This window comes from Maylandia zebra, linkage group LG15, assembly GCF_041146795.1.
Source record: "Maylandia zebra isolate NMK-2024a linkage group LG15, Mzebra_GT3a, whole genome shotgun sequence".
Classification (NCBI taxonomy): domain Eukaryota; kingdom Metazoa; phylum Chordata; class Actinopteri; order Cichliformes; family Cichlidae; genus Maylandia; species Maylandia zebra.
Window position 1 is genome coordinate 40,630,068 of NC_135181.1, and position 27,957 is coordinate 40,658,024.

Consider the following 27,957-nt stretch of genomic DNA (forward strand, 5'->3'; position numbering starts at 1 on the left):
TAAATGACAAATAACACACCATGTAAAAAAACACAAGTGTCATACAACAAGATGCATTTTGATGAAGACAAAATTTCAGTAAAACTTCAGTAAAAGTTGAAAATGCTAGCGTTTGTTGGGCTGATGGTGTGTGTTGGCAGAAGAACAATGAGGTTAACAGTATTTACAGTTGTGGTCTGAAGTTTACATTCACTCACCATGGGCATTATTGCCATGGTAACACTGAGCTTTTAATGGTTTTTAGTGCTGTTCTTTTCCCAGAGTGGAATAATTGAACATTATACCTTTAATGACTTAAAAAAAATCATAATTGGGTCTAGATCAGGGGTGGGCAATCTCAGTCTACGAGGGCCGGTGTCCTGCAGGTTTTAGATGTGTCCTCGAACCAACACAGCTGATTTAAATGGTTAAATTAGCTCCTCAACATGTCCTGAAGTTCTCCAGAGGCCTGGTAACGAACTAATCATGTGATTCAGGTGTGTTGACCCAAGGTGAGATCTAAAACCTGCAGGACACCGGCCCTCGTGGACTGAGAATGCCCACCCCTGGCCTCGATGTTTATATATAGAATCAATACTGTATATACATGTACTAACTTAGTTCCTTAAGTTACTGGTGCTGGATTTATCCCTATGATGTATTGTATGTAACTTCTTACCACAACTGTAGATTAAGGCAGGTCCACATTTTCACATTTAACTCAAACAAACAAACAAACAAACAAACAAACAAACAAACAAACAAACAAACAAACAAACAAACAAACAAACAAACAAACAAACAAACAAACAAACAAACAAACAAACAAACAAACAAACAAACAAACAAACAAACAAACAAAAAGCTACTTTAAAACAGAGACATTCAGGGGCACTTCAAGCAGTTTAAAGAGCTGTATCTCAACCACTGAACATCAACTCATGCAGCATACAAATCTTTAATCTTTCCTTTAATTTCTCCATCTCACTTTTAGCCCTGAAGATAAATAGTCAATATTTCATTCTATTTTTATTTTCAGTACAGACTCCCAAACTCAAGGTAATATACACAGCTAAGAAGTACTGGAAAGGTTAGAAAAGTACATAATTAGAAAACATTAATAACACTATTATTGTGTCAGAATTTCCAGGGATCCATATTGTTTAGATTGATGAATTTCTGACATTCGGACCTGGAAATATTATTGTGAAGACAAACACAACAACAAACACAACATGCAACTGACAACGTTGTGCTCTCAGAATACCAATTTCTACATACCAGTTACTTATTGTTGTGCTTTTAATTTAATATAGACATATGTATTTTATAGAGTTGGGTGTTTTGAAACGTGTTGATTGTTGTGCTGAGACGTAACTTTTACGTTAAAGGCAGTTATTCTCCATATCTGCCTTGTGTTGCAGTTTTTACAGTTTGACTACCATCTGGTGAGTAGCTTTTGAGTGTTTGCATATAATCTCATGTCTTACATGCAAACTATGGGTAACAAACTATGGGTAACAAACTATGGGTAATCTGCTAGCAACCAAAGCCATCACAAGGAGGCTTTTGGTACAGCACCCTCTTCGTGACCCATTTTATCCATTCACACCGATTCACACAAGCACTTTTTCTATGTAAATGCTTTCTATCTGTCACACATTCATACTCTGATGGATGCATCAGAGAGCAACTTGCCCAAGGATATTTGACATATTGACTGGAGCAGATGGAGATCCAACTACCAACCTTTCAATTTGTAGCTGACATCCAAATTTTTCCCTTGCAACTGTTGGTTGCATCTTGAGCTACATAAGCATGACGTCACTCAGCACGTAGCCAGTATTGGTATCTTCATCACGCCAACTCAGATGACATGAGTTGTTGTATTACATAGAAGACATATAGCACATACAGTACATCTTAGTGGTTCAGAAAAGCCTTGTCAACTATGTTTTGTCACTGAGGATGGAGTGTGAGCATCAGCTATGCACAAACTTGAGCCCCATAATGCTGATTTTGCTATAGATTATGCAGAGCTCCTTTCATTAATCCTTACAAGTGAATTAGTAAATTGAGAGCACTTATTTGTGGTGTGCTTTTCAGATCTCCTGGCCTTAACAGAAAGTTGGTTTTGTGGCTCCAGAGGCTTCTGATAAATCACTGAAAGTAACCAATTCTGAATGTTTAGTAGACCCAGAATTAAATTAAAATCTGTTCACATTAGCTGCAACTGTCATCGACAAAATTCCACAAATCCACACAGCACTTTGTTTACCTTTGCAATATTCAAGTGAAAAAACAAAAAACAAAAAGAAGAAAATAATGCACCTCGACTTTGCATGAAGTCAGTGAGAACGCATGCCAGCATGCTACTGTATACAAAGGAATCAGAAGAAGGTTGACTCTACAAGAGGAAGAGCACTTGAATTTGTTCATTACACTTTAACCCTTCACCCAGTGTGTGCACCGAGCATCAGCCAATCAGATCGCAGTCCAGTGTCTTGCCAGTGGAAACAGCTCCATGTTTCCACTGGCAACATCAGGAACTGGATTTCTTATATGAAACCGGAATAAAACGAACTTCTCCTGAAAGGAAAACTCATTTTACCTGCAGTTACAAACAATAATAATAAAAACAATAGTTTGACATTTAGGTGGCTTTAATTCGTGACATGTGACACCCAGTCATTCTAACCACATGGTGGCTATGATCAGCACAGCAACACAAACCCATTTATTTCAGCCACAGTGGACCAAAATAAGCCGATGCAATAAAGCCTGCAATTCCTGTAGCTGGAGGGCTTCTTTTAAAGGGACCCTGTCTGCTTTTTCTTGTTTTCTGTCCTGCATTCACTGCTGCAGTCTCTGATGTTATTAAATGTAAAAGTAATCCCAGTGAACAAAAAGTGCCAGCTTCAGACTGCTCTGTGCTGTTCATGAGCACTGGGTGCTGCCCCTCTGCAGGCTTCCAGAAAGTGCCTAATCAGATGAATGTGGGCTTATGCCCAGGCCTGAAAGAGACAGGAGCTTTTTTGAGACAACAGATGAGTTGAGGGGTTGCTGGAGTGCTGAAAATGAGAACAATAGAGGCTGCTGAAATGTGTTACCTCACACATTTCTTGTCCTTAATGAGCAAGAGAAGCTCCGAAATAAGCAGTCCAGTTTTGGCCACCTCCACCTCAAGTTAGCTTAATCAAGCTGACACCAAGAAGGAGGTTCCTGTATAGAATTAATCTCTTCTTAACAATCCTGTTCAGATGGCACTATGAGGTCTCACAGACCCAGTTGGACCTTTGCAAGGTGAGTTGCTCCACTCTCTCCATTCACACCTGGCAGATGTTGTAGTAGACTGTGTGTGCATTCATCTGGCTCACCGAGTCACCCGTCAAATCAAACGTGCAGTCTTTGTGTGTGTGCATCTCCGTCATTGGCACATCGACCGTGTTGGAGTTTTTGTGCGGAGTCTGCGTCCCATAGGACGGCGCAGGCTGCAGATGAAGTGCAAAAACATGTTAGCCTCTTACTGCAGCAAGATCAGCATGCTTAATCAGCAAACTAGCTACGACCAGTTAGCCCCTGCTTTGAGTTTCATTGCTAATCTAGATTAACTAACTTCAACTTCATTCAGAACACAGAAAAGAACATCTGCCTTCTCACAAAGAGGTGTTTGAAGCAACAAAACAACTCAAGAAATGTTGATCAGTGCTGGTAAGTTGACAGAAACAGCTTCTGGTGTGCTATTAACAGACTGTTCTTCCTGGCAACATGGAGCACTGAGTTCAGTAGATATGGGAGGAGCTAGTCTGAGGCTCAGGATGACAGTAGGAGCTTTAATCCTTTGTAGTTGTTGGTCCAATCTGAACACACCTACTGCTGTAATCGTATTATGTCCATAGACATGAATGAAGAAACAGGTCACAGGCTCAGGTTTATAGTCATCAGGTACATACAGAGATATGTGGTCAGTAAAGTTGGTCATATAAAGACAGTCATATAAATGGAACATGTCCCAAACCCTCTAATAAAGGTAAAAGTCCCATAAATACAACGATGAGACACAAATGTTTTTGAATTTGCTGATTTGAGTGAATTTGCTGTTGGGAGTTTTTAAGTATTTTCTATTCAAAACAAACTCTAAACAGTTTGCACATCACTACGTTCTGTTATATTACCCTATTACACAGCATTTCTTTTTAAATTAATCTTTTTTAGAAACAGGATCATACTAATATACAGTTGTGGTCAAAGGTTTACATCCGCTAATCACAGGAACAAATTTCATGGTCATTTTGGGCTTTCTGTTAATTTTTTGAACTGTTCTTTTTCCAGAATGGGATGCTTGTACAGCATCCATCTTTCAGCCTTGGATTATCTCTAACATTAGGCCAGTACAAGAAGAAACAGGCCCAGCCTGATATATGTACATATGATCACTTAAATACTTTAATAAGAGGTGCTGAATGTTCGACAGTGTCTTTTGACTTGACAAGGCCAAGGTCTACAAACTTCTCACATGATAAACATGATTTGTAGTTTTTGCTGGACAGCACTCACTGGACTGACCAATTCTTCCAAGAGGAGTGATACTTTGCCATTGTTCATAGCATCGGTCAATTCAAAGAGTGCTGTCAAGCAAATCCTTTCATGCTGGCAAATAGAAACTACCAGCTGTAATCGATCATGGTTTTACCTTTCCTGCTGTGCTCAGGGGAAAGTCTTTCCGACAGAGGTGCGCAATGATTCCTGCTGCAAGGGCGTCACCAAGAACGTTGATCATGGTACGAAACCTGTCACTGCAGAGAGAAGGAAAGACAAAATGCCACAAGACCACCTCACCAAGGACTGATTCCATCCTTTGAAACCTGTGATTTTCCATAATCAGTACTTACAGGATCCAATCAATGGCTACGATTAGTGTGATGTCATCTGGTGGCAGGCCTACTGATGTGAGTACGATTACCATGGTAACCAGACCAGCCTGAGGAATCCCAGCTGCTCCAATACTGGCGGCTGTAGCTGTGATACTGGAAGACGGGGAGACATGAGGAGAGTTAGAGATCAAAACTGAAAGAACATGAGCAGACAGCAGGCTTCTTCAATGTTTATTATGTATTTTCATAAAGTTTTAAAAGGCTCCACTGGCTACAGGAGAGTATAATCTGTGTCTCCCATGCACACAGACTGGTTCTGTACAGATAAAGTGAAAGTAACTGTTTGTCTCATTTTACCTGATGGTGACCAATTGGCCAAAGTCCAGCTCGTAGTCATTAACCTGAGCAATAAAGATGGCTGCCACTGCCTCATAGAGAGCTGTCCCATCCATGTTGATAGTGGCACCCACTGGGAGAACAAAACGAGCGATCTGCCGGTCCACATGACAGTTTTCCAGCAAACACTTCATGGTGATAGGCAGTGTGGCAGAGCTGTGGACAGGTGGCATTCAAACAAAAGCTTAATAGGCCCATATTCTGTTTCGTATCTTCACTCCTCAGTTAGCGTTTAGCATATTTGCTATGAACCTTTCCAGGACTAACTAACTGAAGCGTAGGAAGCAGGTTAAAGTAGGGCTGACCTGGAGGAGGTTGCCAGGGCGATGACCAAGGCCTGCAGGAGGCCACGGATATAGCTGAAGGGGTTCTTCCTGGTGAGAAGGAAGTAGAAGAGAGGAAGGAGGACAAGTCCATGAACAAAGAGCCCGGTGAGCACAGTAACACCGTACCAGCCCAACTTCTTCCCCAGTGTGCTCGGATCCTGCATGTCCAGGATCTTCCCCGCCACCAAAAAGATAATCCCAAATGGAAAATACCTGGAAGAACAGAACATCATTATGAATCCTATAAGAGCTAAACGTGAAGTTTGTCTCTGAAGCTTAAGGCAAAACTTAAATGTTTTACATTCATTCCTTTCATGTTCATTTCACATATTTTTCATATATACCTTGTTCTTGAGTGGAGTTCAGATATCATTAGTTTGTTTAGAATTATGAACATAGATTTCTTGAAGTCCACTGAGCATTATTTTAGAAAATTTGATCGGGTTTTGCAAGAAAGAGTTACTATATTAAAATAACTCGCAAAATATTTTTCAATTTAAAAAATGTAGAAAAAAAACAGCCTCTCCCATTTAAGATCATCTTCTCAGGAACCTCGTAACTGTTCTTCTCCCATTTTTTGATCATTCCTTAGAAGTCCTGTACTGTTGGTGAGAATGGTTCTGGTTACGGGTGCTCTCACCAACAGTAGCATTCTTTGAGGGTTGATTCAGACTTAGGTGTATACATGCATACAGAATAAAACCTGTAGAGCTGCATCTGTTTGTGTTGAGCGTTAAGGTTTTAAAGCCTTGCTACAGTTTTAAATCTCCTCGTATTTGGTATTTGTCTTGACAGTTGACACATATGACCACAAAAACACAGCTAGTTAAGAATATAATAAAGAAAATATACACAATGCGTGTTGTTGTGACTATTTTCCACCCAGTGGGATTTGTTTTTGTGGTTTAGTTTAATTAAGCTCACCTTTGTTGGGATAGTGAGATTCATTTTCAGTAATGTGAATACCAGTACAGTCAAATGAATCAGTCACTACAAGCTTTCATGGCTCATTTACAAAGCCAACCATGCACTTTTGATTCAAACACAGGTGTAGAAAGCTGCAATTGTAACATAGGCTCTGCATGGCATTGTTCAACCCCTCAAATTCAAACTGAGAGTCTGCACATCAGTTTGTCAATTTGAAGTTATTGTGGGGGTAAACAGACCCCTAGCTGTATGACTGTACTCTGAGTTTTCATCTCACCAAACAGCAGCGTTGATGATCTTCATGACACACTCGTTGATGCACTGACAGACATTGATCAGTGGGACTCCTCGCTCTCCCATCCTGCCCAGCAACAAACCTGCAGCACACATAAACACTGATTATGCTTGCGTTTCTATGCAAGCTTCAGCTCTGTAAATGTTATCACAGACTTTGCCCATAAATGAGGGAGGTCTGGAATGGTGGGAAAACCATCACAGACTGCGGAGAAGGCAAACGAACTCAACAACTTCTTCAACAGGTTTGACCAGCACACAACCCCCCCACCCTCACCTTTACCTACAGAGCCCTCTCCCCACTCTCCTACCTCCCTCGCTTCCCCCCCTTCCTGGCACTATGACACACCAACTCTGAATTATGCCACATTCAGAAGTTTGCAGATGACACGGCCATCATGGGGTGTATCTGGGATGATCGGAAAGAGGAGTACAGCAGTGTGGTGAGGAACTTTGTCACATGGAGTCACACAAACCACCTGCAACTCAACACCTCAAAGACTTAGGTGTGGACTTCGGGAGGTCCAGAGCAGGGCCACTGCCAGTTCAGAGGGGGAGGAGGTGGAGGTGGTCAACAAGTACAAGTACCTCGGGCTGTTTTTTGCACCTGTACAAAAAAGCCCAAAGCCGACTGTACTTCCTCAGGAGGCTGAGGTCTTTTAACATCTGCAGGAAGCTCCTGAGGATGTTTTACCAGTCGGTGGTTGCTGGAGTCCTTTTCTATGCTGTGGTGTGCTGGGGGAGCAGCACAGCAAAGAGGGACTCATCCAGGCTGGAGAAACTGATCAGGAAGGCTAGCTCTGTGGTCGGCATGAAGCTGGACACTCTGGTGACAGTGGCAGAGAAAAGGACACTAAAGAAGCTGCTGGACATTATGGACAATGCTGGGCATCCTCTGCACACGGCCATTAACAACCAGAAGAGTCTGTTCAGTGACAGGTTGCTTCTCCCCAAGACAAGAACTAACAGACTTAAAAACTCCTTTGTCCCACACGCCATCAGACTGTTTAACTCCTCTCTGGAGGGGAGAGGGAGGGGACACAGGAGGACAAAGGAGGGGGGGACAACTAAGCTGTAGTGCCTTTCACTGTGAAATACTTTTTGTTAATGGGGTGACCGTGGCTCAGGGGGTTGGGAAGCGCATCTGTAACCAGAAGGTCGCCGGTTCGATCCCCGTACTCTCTGTCCTGGTCGTTGTGTCCTTGGGCAAGACACTTCACCTACCGCCTACTGGTGTTGGCCAGAAGGGCTGATGGCGCGATATGGCAGCCTCGCTTCTGTGGCTACAACCGTAGCTGCCTCCACCAGTGAGGGAATGCGAGAGTGAATGAATAGTGGCATTGTAAAGCGCTTTGGGTGCCTTGAAAAGCGTTATATAAATCCAATCCATTATTATTATTATCCAACAATGCAATAGACTTCAATACTTGAAATGTGCAATTCCCTTGTATTCTTATTCCTATTTATTCTATTTATCCCTTTTGTATACTCTGTATATGCATATATATGTCTCTGTATTTATATATGTGTATATATGGTATATTTCTGCTCACACTCTGTAACTTCTGTTGGTGCTGTGCTATTGGAAACCGAATTTCCCGGAGGAACCCACTTGAGGGATTAATATAGTTTTATCTAATCTATCTACACCCCCATCACCATCAACGGCGCTGCTGTGGAGAGAGTGAGCAGCTTCCACTTCCTTGGTGTACATCTGGCTGAGGATCTTACGTGGTCAGTACACACAAACAAAACAGTGAAGAAGGCGCAGCAGCGCCTCTTCTTTCTCAGGAGACTGAAAAGATTCGGCATGAGCCCCCGCATCCTCAGGACCTTCTATCGCTGTGCCATTGAGAGCATCCTCACTGGATGCATCACCACCTGGTATGGCAACAGCACCACCTACAACTGCAAAGCTCTCCAGCGAGTAGTGCGGTGCTCTGAACGGATAATTGGAGGTGAGCTTCCCTCCCTCCAAGACATCTACAGGAAGCGCTGCCTGAGGAAAGCGGGGAGGATCATCAAGGACTCCAGTCACCCCAGCCATAAACTGTTCAGACTACTTCCATCAGGAAGGAGGTTCTGCAGCATCCGGTCCCGTACCAGCAGACTGAGAGACAGCTTCTTCCATCAGGCCATCAGACTGCTGAACACGTCATAGACACCTCAGCTTCACTACTGGAACTTCAACATTATGCACTCCATACTGTACAGTAATGCCACTGTTTTGCACATCTCAACCAACTCTGTATATCCATCCATTCACTTCCGCTTATCCTTTTCAGGGTCGCGGGGGGCGCTGGAGCCTATCCCAGCTGTCATAGGGCGAGAGGCGGGGTACACCCTGGACAGGTCGCCAGTCTGTCGCAGGGCCGACACACAGGGACAAACAACCATTCGCGCTCACATTCACACCTAGTGGCAATTTGGATTATCCAATTAACCTATCCCCACAAGCTGCATGTCTTTGGACGGTGGGAGGAAGCCGGAGTACCCGGAGGGAACCCACGCAAACACGGGGAGAACATGCAAACTCCACACAGAAAGACCCCGGCCTGATGGTGGAATTGAACTCAGGACCTTCTTGCTGTGCGGCAACAGTGCTAACCACCGTGCCACCAACTCTGCATATTTTTTATATATTTTATTTTATTGTTTACTCTATTTAATTTGTAAAATATGTATACACACACACACACACACACACACACACACACACACACACACACACACACACGTAGAAAAACATATTTTGTATACACATCCAGTACTATTATATATTGTACATATATTTATTAGTTTCAGATGTAGCCATTCTTATATTTTGCTTGTTTTACATTATTGTATTTTGCACAACTCTGTTGCTTGTGAAGCTCGCACACAAGAATTTCACTCACATGTGCTGTACCAGTGTATCTGCACATGTGATGTGACGATAAAAGTGATTTTATTTGATTTGATCTAATCAAAATTAAGAAAAATTGGTCTTGACTGGTTCATCACACAACCTGAAAGTGGAACTATTGTGTTTTCCTTATTGTCTGTCACACTTGCTCGTGCTCATGCACATATTAAAAAAGAAGTAATCTCTCCAAGCCAAAAGAATAGACTTCACCGTGCTCTGATTATTCAGTTTCAGACAGTTTTTTTCAGTTCTGGGACCCATATAATGTCATATAAAGAGAATATCTTATAACATTAGTTTGTTATATAACAAAATAGCAGTTTCTGTCATATCTCAGGCTTCTGTGCCTGAGATATGACAGAAACTGCTCAGTTTAGAAAAAAAGATTCAAGGGTTACTCTTAGTAGGCTTTCAAGCAGAAAAGAGTTAAAGGGCCTCACAGCAGGAAAAGCTTGTTTCACAAGGTGGATGAACTTAGGGGCTACACTATAGAAGTATGAATAAAGATTATTTTTAACTGTCAATCATTCAAACAATATTCTAGTGGAGTCCAAAAAGAAATGAACAGGTCATTTCTGATCAGGTCATTTCTGGTTACAAAAACCAACATGTTGGCAGTTAAAACGCTAATGATGAGGTTTCAAAATTTATGATGTTACCAAGCCCGATCCCACTCACCCATAGTTGCAGAGAAGATAACGATGCCAAGGACATTCATCTGCTGGCTGCTGCCTGGACTTGTCTTGTATATGACATCTGGAGGAGGAGTCAGCTCGAGGTACACCATGCGCCCTTTGGGGTCATTGTCATCAGGGATCACATAGACAAAGTTGGGCTGAATTGTTTTGGTTGGGACTTTGAGGATGGGAATCAGGTCTGTTTTGTACTGAAGAAAGAAAATCATATTTAGTTACAGGATTCAAGCTTGTAGCATTAAAGAAACAACACGATTCTGTTGTCTTACCTGTTGAAATGTGGCCTCAATTAGATTGGAAGGAACCATGTTTCTGTGATAAACAAATTACATCGTTAGCTTTAAACAAACAAACAAACAAACTCCTCCCACCCGCTGCCTCTTCTGCATAGGAGGAGCCTAAGTTTCCTCCATGTTGTTCTTTTGTTCTTATTAATTTTTTATTTTGGAATAAATTTTATTTAGTAGCACGACTTGGGTGGCTCTTCTACAGGATGACTGTCTGCACCCTTTGCTGGGAGGGGTTCATCACCTCAGGAGGTAAACAATCCAACGAATCCTTCCAACATGGGAGTGACTTTCAAACATGGCACGAGAGCTTGGTCTGCCAACGTGCCACAGCAGAGATCATGCACCGCCACTGACTTGGTTAATCTATCACTTATCCCTGCAGGATTACTAAAAATATACTGATCAGCCCTGCACTCTAATTGGATTTGTGTGTGTGAGAGAAGAAGAGAGAGTGTGTGTTGGTTTTCTATGTTTTGTTGACCTCAGTTCAGCTGAACATGTCAGAGTGGATGTGCATCTCTAATACCCAAAACAAACTGTAAAGCTGTGTGCACGTTTCTATGCTGCTGTGCACCAATCCTCATTTCTCTGAATCTCACAGAGGCCACAGAGATGCAACAAGCACAATTACAGGACATGTACCAAAGTGAAATAAACCAGAATTATCCTTTTGATGTGTTTTCCTCCAAACCAGCACAACCGAGGTTCATGGAAATTTTGTTGTTGTTTAGAGGAAAAGCCTGGCACATTTAGTTTCTGCACATTCTCCAAGTTAAGTGTGAAACTTTTTACGAACTACACAGCAAAACAGAATGAGATTCAGCACACTGAATACAGCGTTTGTATTTTTGATAATCTTGTATTTGTTAGGAGTTGGGTTCTGGTTATGTGGTGTTTGAGTCACTGAACCTGGCACACCTGTTACTCGTCAGCTGCATTCTTCAGAAGTGTTCCCGACAGAAGACTAGTGTCGGAGTATTGACGTTTTTGGAGTCTGTAATTCTGCCCCTGCCTGCTGGAGCCGTTGGATTATTTCTGGTGACTGTCAGGAGTTTTGTTTCCTCCCCAGGATTTCGCCTCGTCTGGTTTGTTTCCGTCTGGAGGCTTATAAACAGTACCAAATCGAGGGCACTACCTGTGTGTGTTTCCGTCACCTGCACGTCCTGGCTCCGCGTCCCCATTCATACGCTATTGTACATACTTGTAAAACCTCCTCATCACAGTAAATAAACTGTCTTCACCACAACTCTGCTCCCTGCGTCCATCTGCATTTGCCATAACAGTATTTTTGTTCTGTATTCTGTGCATTATAGTCTTCTGGTTATAGTGTTATTTTCACATTCCTGGACTTACGATGACCTTGGTTTTTGTGCTGTCAGTTTCCTGATTCCTGATTTATTGATCCTTTTTCTGTCTCCCCAGTTTTGTCCCTGTGTCCGTCCCGTCTCTCTGTGTCCTATCTCCACCGTAGTCTGATTTCCCTTTTTTACTAAGTTTGTACGTTCATGTGTTACGTTCAGTTTTTGCTTCCTCTGGCTTGTTATTTTGATTTTGTTGTGCTGTGTTCCCCAGCCATGTCCACTCTGTCCTAGTCTCCTCATGTGTATTTGAACCCTCAGTCTGCTTCTGTTCTTTGCTGTTTCCTCTCTTATCCCTTATGCTGTGTGCTCATCTGTCTGTATGTTTCTCCACTAGACCTAGTTTCTCAGTCAGTTTGCTCCTGCCCTGCTCTGTCATTGTGTTTTATTAACCAGTCAGTTGCCAGCTAATAAAAGCTGTGTTTTAGGTTCAGCCTGTGTCACAAGTCCTGCATTGGGGTCCTCTTCCTTCCTTCCTTTTTTTTAGCATTTACTTTCACTTTTTCTTTTACAGTTTGCTCTTTCAAACACAGAGAACAATTATCACCACACAAATAACTGGCAGGGACCCTTCCAGAGTCTCCAGCTGACTTTTGACCTGTCACACCTGATGAGGTCGAGGAGGGCATCAGCCGAGGTCATGACAGGCCCGCCACCCAGCCGGTTGCTCTCCATCTCTGTGCCCACACCTGGTTTGATGATGATCACGAGAAAGATGCCGACCACTACAGCGATGAAGGTGGTCCAGAGGTAGTATGTGACGGTGAGGACACCCATTCGGCAACATGCCTTCGACTCCATCGATGATAGACCCGACATTAAACTGCACAGCAAGGCAAGGACAGAGGGGGATTTAGAAAATAGTCTGGATCCATCAACAGAGAGGATACACAACTACGCCATAGTGCTGACTGAGAGGTACTGAATAAGAAAATCTATAACAGATCTCTGCTTCTTCAGACTATTTGTTTTAAAACCAGTTTGGGGACATATCTAACAGCAGAATCCTGTTCTGCTGTTAGAAAACTACTCTGTACTTACTACCTTAGAAAAGACTGAAATGTTACTGATAGAAAGCCATGGACACAGTTATTTTTGTGGGTGGTCTTATTGCGTAGATTTGATGCTGGGAGGAGACACAAATCACACTGAGGTTGTTTGAGGACGGCCATGAAAGTCTGTGTCAAGTCAAATATGTGGAGCTATCCATGTTTTTCTTTTAGAGGATTTACCCTTCTAGTTGAAAATTTATGGAGGATAATCTTTAAATCACTCATATGAATAAAGTCCACGAGTCCTGTCATTGGACTGGACTTTGATTTATGTTATAAGTGTCATAAGTGTGAGAATCAGTATCTCGAGGCAAAACTTTCCAAATAAATATGCTGTTAATATGCCTTTGTTTGATATTTTTATACACATAATTTATGGATTTTCTTTAATAATGTGGGTGAGGAAACATATGTGGTAACACACAGACAAAAATGTGGTCCCACTGTAAACACCTGCTGGTAGATTTAGTCTCAATTAGAAGGCCAACTGGACTGTTCCTAACAAACAGGTAAAGTACTGCATGTTTAACTGAAATAACTGTAATAATAATAACAACAACAATAATAGTTTAACACAACTGGCACAGTTCATGTTTAACGTCATAGATACACTCTCTGAGGAGCGCAAAGCTGACCTGCAGAAAAACAACACACAGGAAATACAGCAAGCTCAAATGAAGTGGGATGATCCTTTAAGGTGCTTTTGTTAAAACAAGAGCTTTAACATCACAGCCTTCTAAATCTAAGAGTTCTATAGGGGGCTTTTCTCTTCTCACGGGTTCATATGGCCAGAGTTTCAAATAATGAGATCAGCCTCTGTACAAGTAATCCCTGCAAGCCACAAACTCAGGCTTCAGACTGTTCTAAAGGTCGCATCCTTAAATGTGCATCTATGGTTGTGAACAGAGAAGCTCCACTAACCGGCTTCTTCAACCTTTGGGTTGAAGACGTTTGAGAGGAGCATCTTATCAGAAGAAAGTTATATTCAAGGGGGAGGAGCTAAAATAGCTTATTTCCAATGTTTCAGACAGAGGGTGAACTTAGGGTCTGCACTAAGGCCCAGCATAAAAAATAATTATTTGATTGGGACTATTTCTCACAGCCCATGTGCATGACTGGATGGATTATTTGAATCATACAAAGCTACTCTAGTACAAGAATACAAAACAGTCCACTTTAAGGAAATCTAACTGCACCCTACAGAATGCAGACTGTTGCAAAGCCTCATGGTTCTGATTACAGTGATTTTCCTTGTCATACTGTGTGTCGGTACTTTGACCCACCTGGACGTGATGAGAGGAAGGATGAGCATCTTCAGCATCCTCATCAGCAGCTCACCAGGAAAAGAAAAGTAGATCTTGGCCTGTAGAGACAAAAACAATCACTTTAAAAAAAAAAATAACAAAGGTTTTCATTTGTAATCTGTTAGACTTAAAATGTTCATTTAAGGTCTTAAATCCAGCTCTTTGTAACAGTTTAAACAGATTTTATTCATTTACATTTGATAAGTTGAATCACATGAATTTCTCTGAACGTTTTAACCAAGAGATTAATGTAAAAGAAATCGATTAACAAAGCTTAAAGTTTTGTTTCATGGCCTTAAACTTTTAGTTGGAACAAAACTTTGGACAGATTTTATGGAGAGCCACAGATTGGTCATAGACCCACAGAGGGCGACGCGCTGAACATGACGCACATCGTGCTGAATCACTGAAAACTTCATAAACTCAGTGCACATAACGGATAATTACAACATGCCATTTGTCCACACAGAAACTCTGGGTCCATGTTTAAAAAGATATGACGTTTTTAGATAATTGAATCTGACAGGAGTTCCATATACAGTGGGGCAAAAAAGTATTTAGTCAGCCACCGATTGTGCAAGTTCCTCCACCTAAAATGATGACAGAGGTCAGTAATTTGCACCAGAGGTACACTTCAACTGTGAGAGACAGAATGTGAAAAATAAATCCATGAATTCACATGGTAGGATTTGTAAAGAATTTATTCGTTAATCAGGGTGGAAAATAAGTATTTGGTCAATAACAAAAATACAACTCAATACTTTGTAACATAACCTTTGTTGGCAATAACAGAGGTCAAACGTTTACTATAGGTCTTTACCAGGTTTGCACACACAGTAGCTGGTATTTTGGCCCATTCCTCCATGCAGATCTTCTCGAGAGCAGTGATGTTTTGGGGCTGTCGCCGAGCAACGCGGACTTTCAACTCCCGCCACAGATTTTCTATGGGGTTGAGGTCTGGAGACTGGCTAGGCCACTCCAGGACTTTCAAATGCTTCTTACGGAGCCACTCCTTTGTTGCCCGGGCGGTGTGTTTTGGATCATTGTCATGTTGGAAGACCCAGCCTCGTTTCATCTTCAAAGTTCTCACTGATGGAAGGAGGTTTTGGCTCAAAATCTCACGATACATGGCCCCATTCATTCTGTCCTTAACACGGATCAGTCGTCCTGTCCCCTTGGCAGAAAAACAGCCCCATAGCATGATGTTTCCACCCCCATGCTTCACAGTAGGTATGGTGTTCTTGGGATGCAACTCAGTATTCTTCTTCCTCCAAACACGACGAGTTGAGTTTATACCAAAAAGTTCTACTTTGGTTTCATCTGACCACATGACATTCTCCCAATCCTCTGCTGTATCATCCATGTGCTCTCTGGCAAACTTCAGACGGGCCTGGACATGCACTGGCTTCAGCAGCGGAACACGTCTGGCACTGCGGGATTTGATTCCCTGCCGTTGTAGTGTGTTACTGATGGTGACCTTTGTTACTTTGGTCCCAGCTCTCTGCAGGTCATTCACCAGGTCCCCCCGTGTGGTTCTGGGATCTTTGCTCACCGTTCTCATGATCATTTTGACCCCACGGGATGAGATCTTGCGTGGAGCCCCAGATCGAGGGAGATTATCAGTGGTCTTGTATGTCTTCCATTTTCTGATGATTGCTCCCACAGTTGATTTTTTCACACCAAGCTGCTTGCCTATTGTAGATTCACTCTTCCCAGTCTGGTGCAGGTCTACAATACTTTTCCTGGTGTCCTTCGAAAGCTCTTTGGTCTTGGCCATGGCGGAGTTTGGAGTCTGACTGTTTGAGGCTGTGGACAGGTGTCTTTTATACAGATGATGAGTTCAAACAGGTGCCATTCATACAGGTAACGAGTGGGGGACAGAAAAGCTTCTTACAGAAGACGTTACAGGTCTGTGAGAGCCAGAGATTTTCCTTGTTTGAGGTGACCAAATACTTATTTTCCACCCTGATTTACCAATAAATTCTTTACAAATCCTACCATGTGGATTCATGGATTTTTTTTTCACATTCTGTCTCTCACAGTTGAAGTGTACCTCTGGTGCAAATTACTGACCTCTGTCATCATTTTAAGTGGGGGAACTTGCACAATCGGTGGCTGACTAAATACTTTTTTGCCCCACTGTATTTCCATTAAATAATGTTAGCATGCAAGTCTGAAATGTGTTTTCACAGAATTACAGCACAACCTGGTTTCCAATCCTCCACGGAGATTTCAGTTTCCAAATTCTCAATCCAAGCATTTATCTTACATTCACTTTGTCTGATACACAGAGAAAATATTCAGTGAGAAGCAGTTGTCTGTTTGAAAATGCCTCGTTGCTGCCAGAGGTCAGAAGATGATAAGATATAATAACCACTAATTACAACCAAAGTATGTGAATCAAGCCTTAAAGCAGATGAGCTACAGCAGCAGGTAAGAATGCAAAGTGGACACTGAAAACCACACAGGCTCACCTAAACGGCACTAAAGAAAATTGGAAAACATCTTGCCTGGTCTGATGAGTCTTCATTTCTGGTGCAACATTTGGAAGGTAGAATTAGAGTTTGGTGTTAACAGCTTGAAAGCATGGTTCTAACCTGCCTACAAACAGCTTATACCGGATGTGGAGGTGTCATAGTGAGCAGATTCTTGTCAGACTTTTGGTGCTTTAGTACCAACTGAGGATCATTGACATGCCTGACATGCCACAGCCTGACTGACCTCCACAGTCACCAGATCTCAGTCCAGTGGAGCACCATCGGGACGTGGTGGTACATGAGATTTCAATCATGGACGTAGAGCTGACAAATCTGGAGCAACTTTGTGATGCTATAATGTCTAATAATGTCTCTCTGGACCAAAATCTCTGAGGAAGTGAGGACCTTCCAGCACCTTGTTGAATCTATGCCACAAAGAATTAATGAAGCACTGAAAGCAAAAAAAGTGGTCCTAACAGGAACTATCAAGGTGTAACTAATTAAGTGGCCAGTGAGCTATATACTGTTATGGTATATGTTTTCATCTTATTGATTTTAATTCTTTTTATTTGATTATATTATCCCTCTGTTGAGCATTTTGGCAGACACTTGATGTCCTTTAAATGTGCTATTTAAATAAAGATGACTTGACTGTAAGCTCTTATGAACAGGTTCTGATGAAAATTTGAGAGTCTCGACAAACACAAGATAATGTTCGCCGAACACTACACGTTATTGATTATGTTAAGAAAAAATAAAATTCAGATGGCCCTTATGAGCTTAGATGCAGAAAAGGCCTTTGATCGGGTTAATTGGGAATTTTTATACAAAGTCATGGGTAAATTCGGATTCCATCAATCGTTTATCAGGATTATACAAGCATTATATAAATCACCAAGGGCAAGAATTAAAGTTAACGGGGCGCTTTCGAATGTTTTTAACCTACAGAGAGGGACACGTCAGGGTTGTCCTCTAAGCCCCTCACTCTTCGCTCTCTTCATAGAGGCCCTGAGTCAAAGGGTGACACAAAGCAATACTATCACTGGAGTCAAGATTAGGGGTCGAGAGCACAAGATTTCCTTGTTTGCTGACGATATTTTGATTTATTTGACAAATCCAAACACTACTCTTCCCAAGCTATTGTCACTTCTGGAGATCTTTAGTTCAATATCAGGTTATAAACGAAATATATCGAAGACTCAGATATTAACTTTTAATTATGAGCCCAATTATGAAATTAAGGCTAAAGCCAATTTGAAATGGGAGACGGAGCAGATGAAGTATCTTGGAGTAAATATTACTAAAGATCTGTCTAAGATATACAATGCAAACTTTAATCCTTTAAGTTATAAAATAAATGAGGATATTAAAAGATGGAATTTATTACCATTTTTAAATTTTGAATCACGTATAGATACAGTTAAAATGAATATCTTGCCTAGGATGCTCTACCTGTTCCAAACACTCCCTGTAGAAATAACTGACAAACAATTTCGGGAATGGGACAAAATAATCTCTAGGTTTATATGGCAGGGGAAAAAACCACGGATTAAGTACCAAACTATTCAGTTGGCTAAAGACAAAGGAGGGTTGGGGTTCCCATGTTTGAAAGACTATTATATTTCTGCTCAATTGAGGACATTAGTGTGTTGGTGTAATGTAGATTATCAAGCGAGATGGAAAGAACTAGAACTAGAAACAGTGACCCTAAAAGATTCTCCAATTCAGGCAATTCTAGGGGATGTGACACTTATTAAAAAACAAATTCATCAAGGAAGCCAATGGATTAACCTACCTTTAAAACTCTGGTTACAATTTCTTAATAAGAATGATTGGATTGAAGAGGTTAGGATTTTAAGATGGTGCGCTTTTGACAGTGATTTTTTACCTAATGAATTAGACGTAAGATATAAAAAATGGTCTGGACAAGGTTTAACGGCATATTGTATGTTTTACGATAAGGGAATTCTTAGGGACTTCCAATCAATAAAAGATCAATACCAGTTAAGTAAAACGGACTTTTTTAGGTTCTTACAAATTAGGCATCATATAATCATCATATAATCATCATCTATATAATTTTATACCTAAGAGAACAGATCTTTTTTCTTTACCTGTTCTGAGTATATTTGTCAAGGCTTATCAGGCTGACACAGGCCTTAAGGTGATTTCAAGATTGTACAAGGGTATACAAGAGGTTAAGAAGTGGAATACTACCTACATCAAAAAAAAAAATGGGAAAGCGAAACAAATATAGCAATATCAGATAACATTTGGTATGAGCAGTGCGCTTTTCAGTGGAGAATTTCTAGTTCTAATACATGGAGATGTTACGGTTGGAAGAGTATCTGTAGGTTTTTTATTACCCCTGCACAAAGTAAATATTATTTTAATCACTCTAATTGCTGGAGAAATTGTGGGGCCCAAGGAGTAAAACATTTCCATCTGTTCTGGTCTTGCCCAAGGATCAACATTTTTTGGGTATTGATCCACTCTGAGTTGCAGATTATTTTTGGTAAGCAGCTTCCCTTTAATTGGGACGAACTTTTGTTTGGATATTTATACTCAGTAAATGTAGATAAAATGTTTAAGCAGTTGTATGGTATCCTGAGTTTGGCTGCCCGTAAAATTATTACCAAGAAATGGCTTAGTGTGAAAATTCCATCACTGGGTGATTGGCATGAGACTGTACATGGGATGTTTAAAATGGAAAGAATTACCTTCATTAAAAGACTCCAGTTTGATATATTTAGTGAAATTTGGGGTAAATGGAAACACTACATCCGGTTAAGGAGACCCGATCTTGTTTGAATCTCTGTAACTATATATGCCACATTTTTGAATCGTTATGTGTTTATATGTATATGTTAGTATGTATGAGACTACAAGTGAACACATATGTAAGTAGGTATGTGTATGTAAGCCTAAGAATATGGGTGTGTGAGTGAATATGTGCGTGTGAGTACATACACACTAGAGGGTACACCCGTCTGGGTTTTTTTTTCTTTTTTTTTTCTTTTTTTTTATTTTTATTCTACGTCTGTTTTTGATTCTATGTTTATTTTGGATTATTTGTGTTTATATAGGTTGTTTAATAAAAAGAGAGTAACAAAAAAAAAAGAAAATTTGAGAGTCTTTATCAGAAATCAAACACATCAGGTCCTCAATTCGGTCTCATCTGTTATAGACAAATAAAATTTAAACACCAAATAGTAACAACAACAACAACATGTCTGTGAAGGTTCTCAGTCATCCAGGTCATCGTAGTCTAAGAAGCTTGCAAAGAAAAGCGTCTGGACTTCTTTAAGTTGCTTGAAGACGTTTCACCTCTCATCCGAGAAGCTTCTTCAGTTCTAAGGTCAAATGGTGGAGAGTCCCAGATATAAACCTAGTGGGAGTTTCCCCCCACAGAGGGACAAAAGGACCCCTGATGATCCTCTAATCGCCTGAGCCAAGGTGTGAAACTGGGTGTGGGTCCCAATCAGCCAAAGTTTCGGGTGAGTTCATTGTGAAACCTGGCCCCACCTTATCATGTGATGTCCTGAGGTCAGATGGCCCAGGATGTGAGTGGGCGTTAAGGCGTCTGGGAAGGATCTCAAAACTGGATTATAGATGGCAGAGAGTTGGTGTCGTAAGCCCCGCCTCTGTTCAAAGATGGTCGCTCACAGTGGACATAAATGGCTTCTTTCACTCCTCTTTCAAACCATCTGTCCTCTCTGTCCAAAATGTGAACATAGGCATCCTCGAAAGAGTGACCTTTGACCTCTAGATGCAGATGGACTGCTGAGTCTTGTCCTGTGGAGGTGGCTCTTCTGTGTTGTGCCATGCGCTTGTGAAGTGGCTGTTTGGGCTCTCCAATGTAGAGGTCTGAGCATTCCTCGCTGCACTGTACAGCATACACCACATTGTTAAGTCTGTGTTTTGTCGTTTTGTCTTTCGGGTGAACCAGTTTCTGTCTGAGTGTGTTGCTGGGTCTGAAATGCACCGGGATGTCGTGCTTGGGTTTAAATCTGGGACTCTCCACCATTTGACCTTAGAACTGAAGAAGCTTCTCGGATGAGAGGTGAAACATCTTCAAGTAACTTAAAGAAGTGCAGATGCTTTTCTTTGCAATTTCCTTAGACAACAACAACAAAAACAACAACAATATGCATTAAAATAAAATAATCTTTCTTTTTACAGCCATTAAAATATGGCATCATGCCTCATGTTCTATCATTTAACACAAAGGACAGAAGTTTATCATTCAGTCAGGATTTGTGAAAGTTTGCACCACATAAACGGAGCTTCCAGCAAGGAATTCATCGGCCTCAATATTTATGATCACACTGCTGCCTTTTATTGATACTTGGTTACTTAATTACTTATTCATGATTATTTAGTGTATTTATCTTTCAGAATGATGGATTGGCCTCTTTGTGTATTATCTCTATCTAGCTGACTGAGACTGACTGAGAAAGAACAGGAGAGTCACTGAGTGGTCCAGCTGTAATCGGCCGGGGTGACTTTAGTCTGGCTGAGAGGGATCAATTCTTCACAGGCTCTGAAGTGCATGTGCTCATAGGTCACAGTTTTACTTCACATAACCGAGTAGTTTCGTTGGGTTTTCTGAATCTGCAGACACACAGATTGACAGTGATGGAGATTAAAATCACATCAACATTTTCAGATTAAGTTAATCTCAGTTAACTTTAAAATCTTTGTTTGATTTGTGAAACAGGACACAGAGGTGTCATTCTGATCATGCTTGCAACAATTAATGTAAACAGTTTTATTTCTCATCTGTAACTTTAATCTTTCTAGATGAACATTTTTAACCGAGTTGGTTTTATTTATTAACATTATATTAGAAGAGTATAATTAGTAACTGTTAAACAATCGCTTAAGAACTTATCCTATGATTTCGTGTTGAAATGTAAAAACTGATGAAAAAAAGATGAATGAAAAAAACTCATGTTGTATTCTGAATATAAAAATAACCAACAGTGATCAAAGGAAGCCATTATTATTATGTTTATACTAGAGATGGACCGATCCGATATTACGTATCGGTATTGGTCCGATACTGACCTAAATTACTGGATCGGATATCGGAGAAAAATAAAAAATGTAATCCGATCCATTAAATATCACGAAAGCACCTCACAAAACTTGCCACACACCGTAACTCGCCTCAGAACGTTAGCACGTCGGAGCAGTATGCATCACGTGATAGAGCGGCTGTGGCATGCGGGACCTGTTGGTGGTCTGGTTGAGCATGTGGAGCTTCGCTAGCAACCCGGCATTTCATCTCCGACAAAGTTTTCCCGAGAGAAGTAAAGCAAGTGTGTAAGTCCATCTCTGAATGTTTGTAAAGCATTCCCACGTTAAGCTTAACAAGCGACTGCCTCTCCTGCTGCTACTTCAATCGTGAAACTGCTTAATGATCAGCTGATCGGCTTTTCTGTCGCGAGTCCGTCTCTCTTGTTTGTTTTTGGCCCACTTTGCACCAGAAAGAGGAAACCTGAACAACAGCAGCATGTTTAAGCTTGATAAGCTGTTGTTAGAATGTATTTAATATTACTTTCTACTCGAGGATCTTTTTCTACGTAGCTGACGCTGGTAACTGTGCAGGGGCGGATCTAGCAAAGTTTAGCCAGGGGGGCCGATAGGGCATTAACTGGGAAAGGGGGCACAAAGACATACTTTTCTTTCTTATTCTCATTTAAAATGTCTAGCTTTTAATAAATAATTATCTGACACCCAAAGTTTTAATTTGATGTAAAAGGAATAGAAGTCAATTACTGTATATAGTAACTATTAAGTCTAATATACCCTAGTAAGCTATAGTACTTTTTCCTTTGGGAAGGTACCATCTGTGCAGTCTGCAATTTTGTTGAAGAAAGATGTTGAATCTATTTAATATTTCTTGAAAAATAATTGATTTCTGTGCATTTTTTTTCACACTGCATCAAATTAAGGTTGATTACGTCGATTAAGCATCATGAGGTGGCGCGTGAGGGGTGGTTCCCTATTTTTTATTTATTTATTTTTGTTGCTGGGAGTTGGAGCCCTATTAGTTAGGTTGCTTAATATTTACGCTAAGTACTAAATAAAATAAAATACCAGAATAGGGAGGATGGTGTAGGTTTGAGTTTATTAGATTGATCAGTATTGCTGAACTATGAAATATTTTTTTTTGCATACAGGTATAACAGAATAGCTTTAGTGTAGTTGTTGTTTTAAACTTGAGTATGAACTTATACAAAATGCAGCAAGATATTTAAAAAAAAACAGTTTTGTTGATTAAAAAACACTATATCGGATTCATATCGGTATCGGCAGATATCCAAATTTATGATATCGGTATCGGTATCGGACATAAAAAAGTGGTATCGTGCCATCTCTAGTTTATACTATCATAGAGTGTTTTGGTTATATTTACAGTAAGATGCTCAGAGGCTGCACAAACAGCTTTGTTTTAACTGTTTCTTTTAAAAGCTCAGAGAGAAGGAGCCCTCTGAGAGCATGAGAGGCACTCCTTACATGGACGGATTAACGTTGGTGGATTTGGACTGGCTGCTCTTAAAGCTCTGTGACACTGTTTTTCTTCAACTACAGGGTATCCTCCAGAGAATTAAAAGGCCAGAGACCTCTACATTTCTTGAAAAAGTTCCCCTCAACATGGAAACTTAACAGACCAGTTTTGCTGAAATTAAGTGGCACTGCATATCCTGCATATCCTGCATATCTGCATATCTGCATCTCTGAAACTGCACGGTGCTCGATTTATCTGTAATCCTATGAGTATCAGGTTGAAATGTAAAAACAGCTATTTATTATGCTAAGTACATTAAGCTTTGCAACCAGACATGCTCAAACTCCTTCAAATACAAAATGAAATATTCTATTTGATATATGTCCTCAATATAATGGATTGCACTTATGTAGCGCTTTTCGAGACCCTCAAAGCGCTTTACAATGCCACTATTCATTCACTCTCACATTCACACGCTGGTGGAGGCAGCTACAGTTGTAGCCACAGCTGCCCTGGGGCAGACTGGGGCAGAAGCGAGGCTGCTGGACACTGGCGCCATCAGTGGCCAACACCAGTAGGCGGTAGGGTGAAGTGTCTTGCCCAAGACATCAAAACAGTTTGATCATCTTTGCTCTGCAGCAGGAGATTTGCTGTTTAAGTGTAAACACATATCTGGATAATTAGCTTCTGATACAAACTGTAGTTTTCCCTTTTATCTCTCTTTGGTGTGTTTAACAGTAAGAACTCATTGGACAATGTAAAAACGAATCTTGTTATGAAATGACATTTGTTTAAGTTTATTTTTTAAACGTTCATATAGTTCTTCACAGAGCTGACCGGAACCATTACCTGTGCTGGGTTAACATGTTACAAAGTAACTTGTTACTGTTATCCATAATTACGTTACAGTTACAGTTATATTGACACTTGTGTTATAAAGCTTCCTAAGTTATCTGCATGCTGCATATAGAAAGCATAAAAGGACAGAAAAACTTCATTCTTCTGTTAGAGAAATTTGGGGTTTTGCAAGCATCTGCAGAGATACTGTGCAATCAAGAAGCTAGGCAACACCCCAGAGTGATGTCACAGCTGAGTCATTTGGGAAATGCAGTAATGTAACACATTACTGCATTAAATTTAATAATCACATTACAGTTACAAGTATGTTGTTGTTGTGTTACACAGGTTCTGATCAGGAGATCAGGAGATATGATCAGAAAGAAACATCAATCATGCCTTTGTCAGCTACCAGCTGACTTCAGTTTCTGTGCAAAGAAAAAAAAACTTTTGAAATGAAGCCATAGACACTACTTTTACTTTCAATGCACAAAAGGCCAAGGGCGCGATGGTGAAGAGCAAGCTGCGTCCAGGACAGAAGCAACTGCGTTTATACTACTAACACACACGGGCTCCTTGCAAGCTGCACAGACAGCATATTTACACAAAACTAAAGTGCTGAGTGTGTGTCGACCCCAGGCCAGCAGACAGAGCCCAAACTGAAGGCAACAGAAGCAAGGACGAGCCTTTCTGCCTCTTCATGTTGCTACAGTAGAATCGCTGCAGTGACTTCTTTGAAGTCCCTTTGAGCATGTAATAATGTTGTTGGGATGTTGTTATGAGTAATTCTTGAGAGTAATTCAGTAATATATATAATACAGATCTTTTAAAAAAGAAGGAATAATTTAAAATACATTACTTTTTTTCTTAGAGTGCCCCAACACTGGGTTTGTACAAGAAAATGTGAGTGAAATGTAAACCATAAATTCAAGTGTCACATTTTTACTACGTTTAGTTTCATTAAAACAGTGATTAAAGAAACCTAAACCTAACTGGACTAAACTATCCAAACGCTGGAACTGACAACTTTTCTCTCTTTCTTACCTTCAGCTGTGTCCTTCACTCTCCTTAATGAGAGATATATAATCCAGTAAGCAAGAAAATTTTGATATGAACTAGAAACTAAGAAGCACAACCTATATTACTATGTTGCTAATCAATCACATATAAAAACTGTCCTTTATTTCTCCCCAGAGATGCTCTGTTGGGTTCAGGCCTGGACTTGTGGTGGGTTTCATTCTGGATCTAGCCTGGCCTGGACTTTCAGTTTTCCTGAAGCCTGTCTTTTTCTTTCTTGTTTACAGTAATGACTGTGTCAAATTCCCTGTGAATTATTCTTCAGGTTTGTCACACTTTTTTAAAAAAAATCTGGTTCTTCTTGTAGAACATAGCAAACTTGGCAGTGCTGGAGAAGTATAGTTGCTGCACATTATCACTTTTCATGCCCCTTCAGAGACTTAGGCTGTAAATAAAGAGTTATCTTGTTGAAATGTAAATGCTGAAATGTTTTTAAAATCAGGATTTATTTTCCTACATCCATCTTTCCCTCTCTAATAGTGGGTCTCCCATTTGCTGCTGCAAAAGAACGATCACCACCACAGAAGCCTACAACAATGATGTCTTCTGTAAAGTTCACCAGTCTTCGTAAAGGAACTCTGGATCTCATTGAAGGTGTGCGAAAGGGTCGTGAGGTGACTGTTTTTGGCACTATTTAATTAAAACTGAACTGAATTCAAGGAAACTGATTCAGTTCATTTCACTGTTATAGTGCCAGTTTACACCAGCAGTCAGTTACCAACGTAGTCTTTACACTCTGATTTTAAATTCAATTTTGGCTTAAATAGGGATCAAAGGAAGAGAAACCAGTACGGGAGAAGTCCCTGTCAGTACTCACAGCAGTATTCTAGATCAACTGAAAGGAGCTTTTAATAATAATGAATTACAATAGTACAGTCTAGAAATAAAAAACGCATAACTAGCGAGTTTTCAGCATCACTCAAAGACAACATGTTTGTCTTTGAGTGATGCACTAACTAAACATCACAAATAATAGAAGATATAATAGCAGAGAGCCCTACATGCTACTTTAATATGTGTGTTAAAGGACGTGTCCTGGGCATAAGCAACTCCAAGATTCTTCAAAGTGTTACTGGGGCCTTATAAATATAATAACTCCAGTTTTACCTGAATTCAGCAAATTAGAGGTAATCCAGGCCTTTGTGTTTTTAAGACATTCCTGCAATTCAACTAGTTCATTTGTATCTTCATAGATAAAGTATCATCTGCATAGCAATGAAAATGTATGTTTTCTAATAATATTGTGTAAGGGAAGCCTGTATAATATGTGTGTCATTTAAACAATAATGGTTCCAGCACAGAACCCTGAGGGACTCCTTAACTAACTTTTGCGTGCAGAGCTTTTCTCATTTACATGCAAACTGGAGTCTATTAAACAGACATGATTTCATTTAATGGAAGACTTAATTTCTGTAGCAAAATAAAGTAGTTTGTATCCGCAATCTCGTTCTTTCAGTCACTACCCACAGCTCATGACCACGGGTGAAGGTAGGGACATGGATTGATGGGTAATTTGAGGACTTTGCTTTTACACTCAGCTCTCTCTTCATCACGATGGACCGGTACAGCGTCCGCATCACTGCAGCTGCAGCACCAATCCGTCTGTCGAGCTCCCGTCACTCGTGAACAAGACCCCGAGATACTTGAACTCCTCCACTGGAGTTTAGGAGAAGTGGAGGAGAAGACTCCAACCTTTGTATTAAAATATCAAAAGTTCAGCAGTTTTTTTTCAGTTTTTTGATTTATCTTCTTTTTTATGTTATTATATGTTGTTAATTTGGTAACTCTTCCATCCCTCTCTGCTACTGTGTGTTTTGCATACTTTTTACTTAATTCCACAAAAAATATATAAAATAAACAGAAAACAAAACAAAACCAACCAAACAAACCAAAAAAAAGTAATCAACACAGAAGCTGAAATTTAAATGTAAAAAGATATATCGCAATAAATCGAGGCACGAAGCAACGTAAAGACATTTGAAATAAAAATATCAACACAAAGCTTTAGGTTATTTTAAATATTACCTTCAGCTTCACAGGAAAATGTAAACATAGAAGCTGAAATTTTACATCCTAACAGAGTGTTTAAAGGCAGCTACTGAGCAGAAAGCTGAGAGAAGTAATTAACAGGAAAAGTGTTGGACAGTATCAATACAGGAGCTTAAAGGTGAGCTCCTGGCAGCACCACTGAAGGTGACTTAACAGGATATTTGAAGGAAAGAAGCCCAGTCGACATAATGACGTGATGTAAATGTGAAGCTGAGAGTTTAATGGCATGCTGTTTGCTGTAAGGTGAACAGTACCTGTGTAGACATCTGACTTCCTCTCAACATAAAGCCTAGCGTGCAGCCGGTGATCACAGAGATGACTGACAGCGTGAGCAGCCCATTCCTCTTAAAGAAATTCTTCACCGTCCTCAGGTCCCCCTTCACTGTCTTCAGGAGGAAAGTCTTCATTTGGTCCCCCATCGTCTTCTCTGCATTTCCAGGCGCGTACGGGCTGCTGTCAGAGCGCACCTCCTCCTCAACGTTCGGTAACAGAAGTTCCTCCATACCTGTGAAGATCTGAGTGTTTATATGTGTGGCTGGCAGGCAGACAAACCTGTGAGACCCAACCCTTTCCACTAAAGGATTAAATGATCACTGATCA

The 27,957-nt window shown here is 40.6% G+C and overlaps 1 protein-coding gene across 2 annotated transcripts; it reads right to left on the reverse strand.

Annotated features, from left to right (window-relative positions):
* slc1a8a (solute carrier family 1 member 8a) lies at positions 1 to 27,915 on the reverse strand. Of its 2 annotated transcripts, XM_076874461.1 has the most exons (12): positions 27,612 to 27,678; positions 21,330 to 21,491; positions 14,380 to 14,459; positions 12,652 to 12,867; positions 10,666 to 10,708; positions 10,380 to 10,587; positions 6,780 to 6,879; positions 5,555 to 5,788; positions 5,211 to 5,405; positions 4,872 to 5,006; positions 4,673 to 4,775; positions 1 to 3,470 (listed from the first exon to the last, which is right to left on the reverse strand). In XM_076874461.1, exons 3-12 carry the CDS (start codon positions 14,421 to 14,423, stop codon positions 3,306 to 3,308), a joined length of 1,443 nt encoding a protein of 480 aa, XP_076730576.1. In that variant the 5' UTR covers positions 14,424 to 14,459; positions 21,330 to 21,491; positions 27,612 to 27,678; the 3' UTR covers positions 1 to 3,305. The 2 variants fall into 2 exon arrangements, with proteins under 2 accessions (XP_076730576.1, XP_004561583.2); XM_004561526.5 differs by lacking the exon at positions 21,330 to 21,491 and having other exon boundaries at positions 27,612 to 27,915.
* Positions 27,916 to 27,957: the final 42 nt, after the last annotated feature.

Bases quoted from the DNA above. Each gene is read 5' to 3' on its own strand.
- slc1a8a (XM_004561526.5), bottom strand. From the start codon at position 27,860: ATGGAGGAACTTCTGTTACCGAACGTTGAGGAGGAGGTGCGCTCTGAC. The intron at 10,588-10,665 runs GTAAGACAACAG...TTCTTTCTTCAG, and splicing joins TTGAGGCCACATTTCAACAG to TACAAAACAGACCTGATTCC. The intron at 3,471-4,672 runs GTAAAACCATGA...CTTCATCTGCAG, and splicing joins CCCTGAGCACAGCAGGAAAG to CCTGCGCCGTCCTATGGGAC.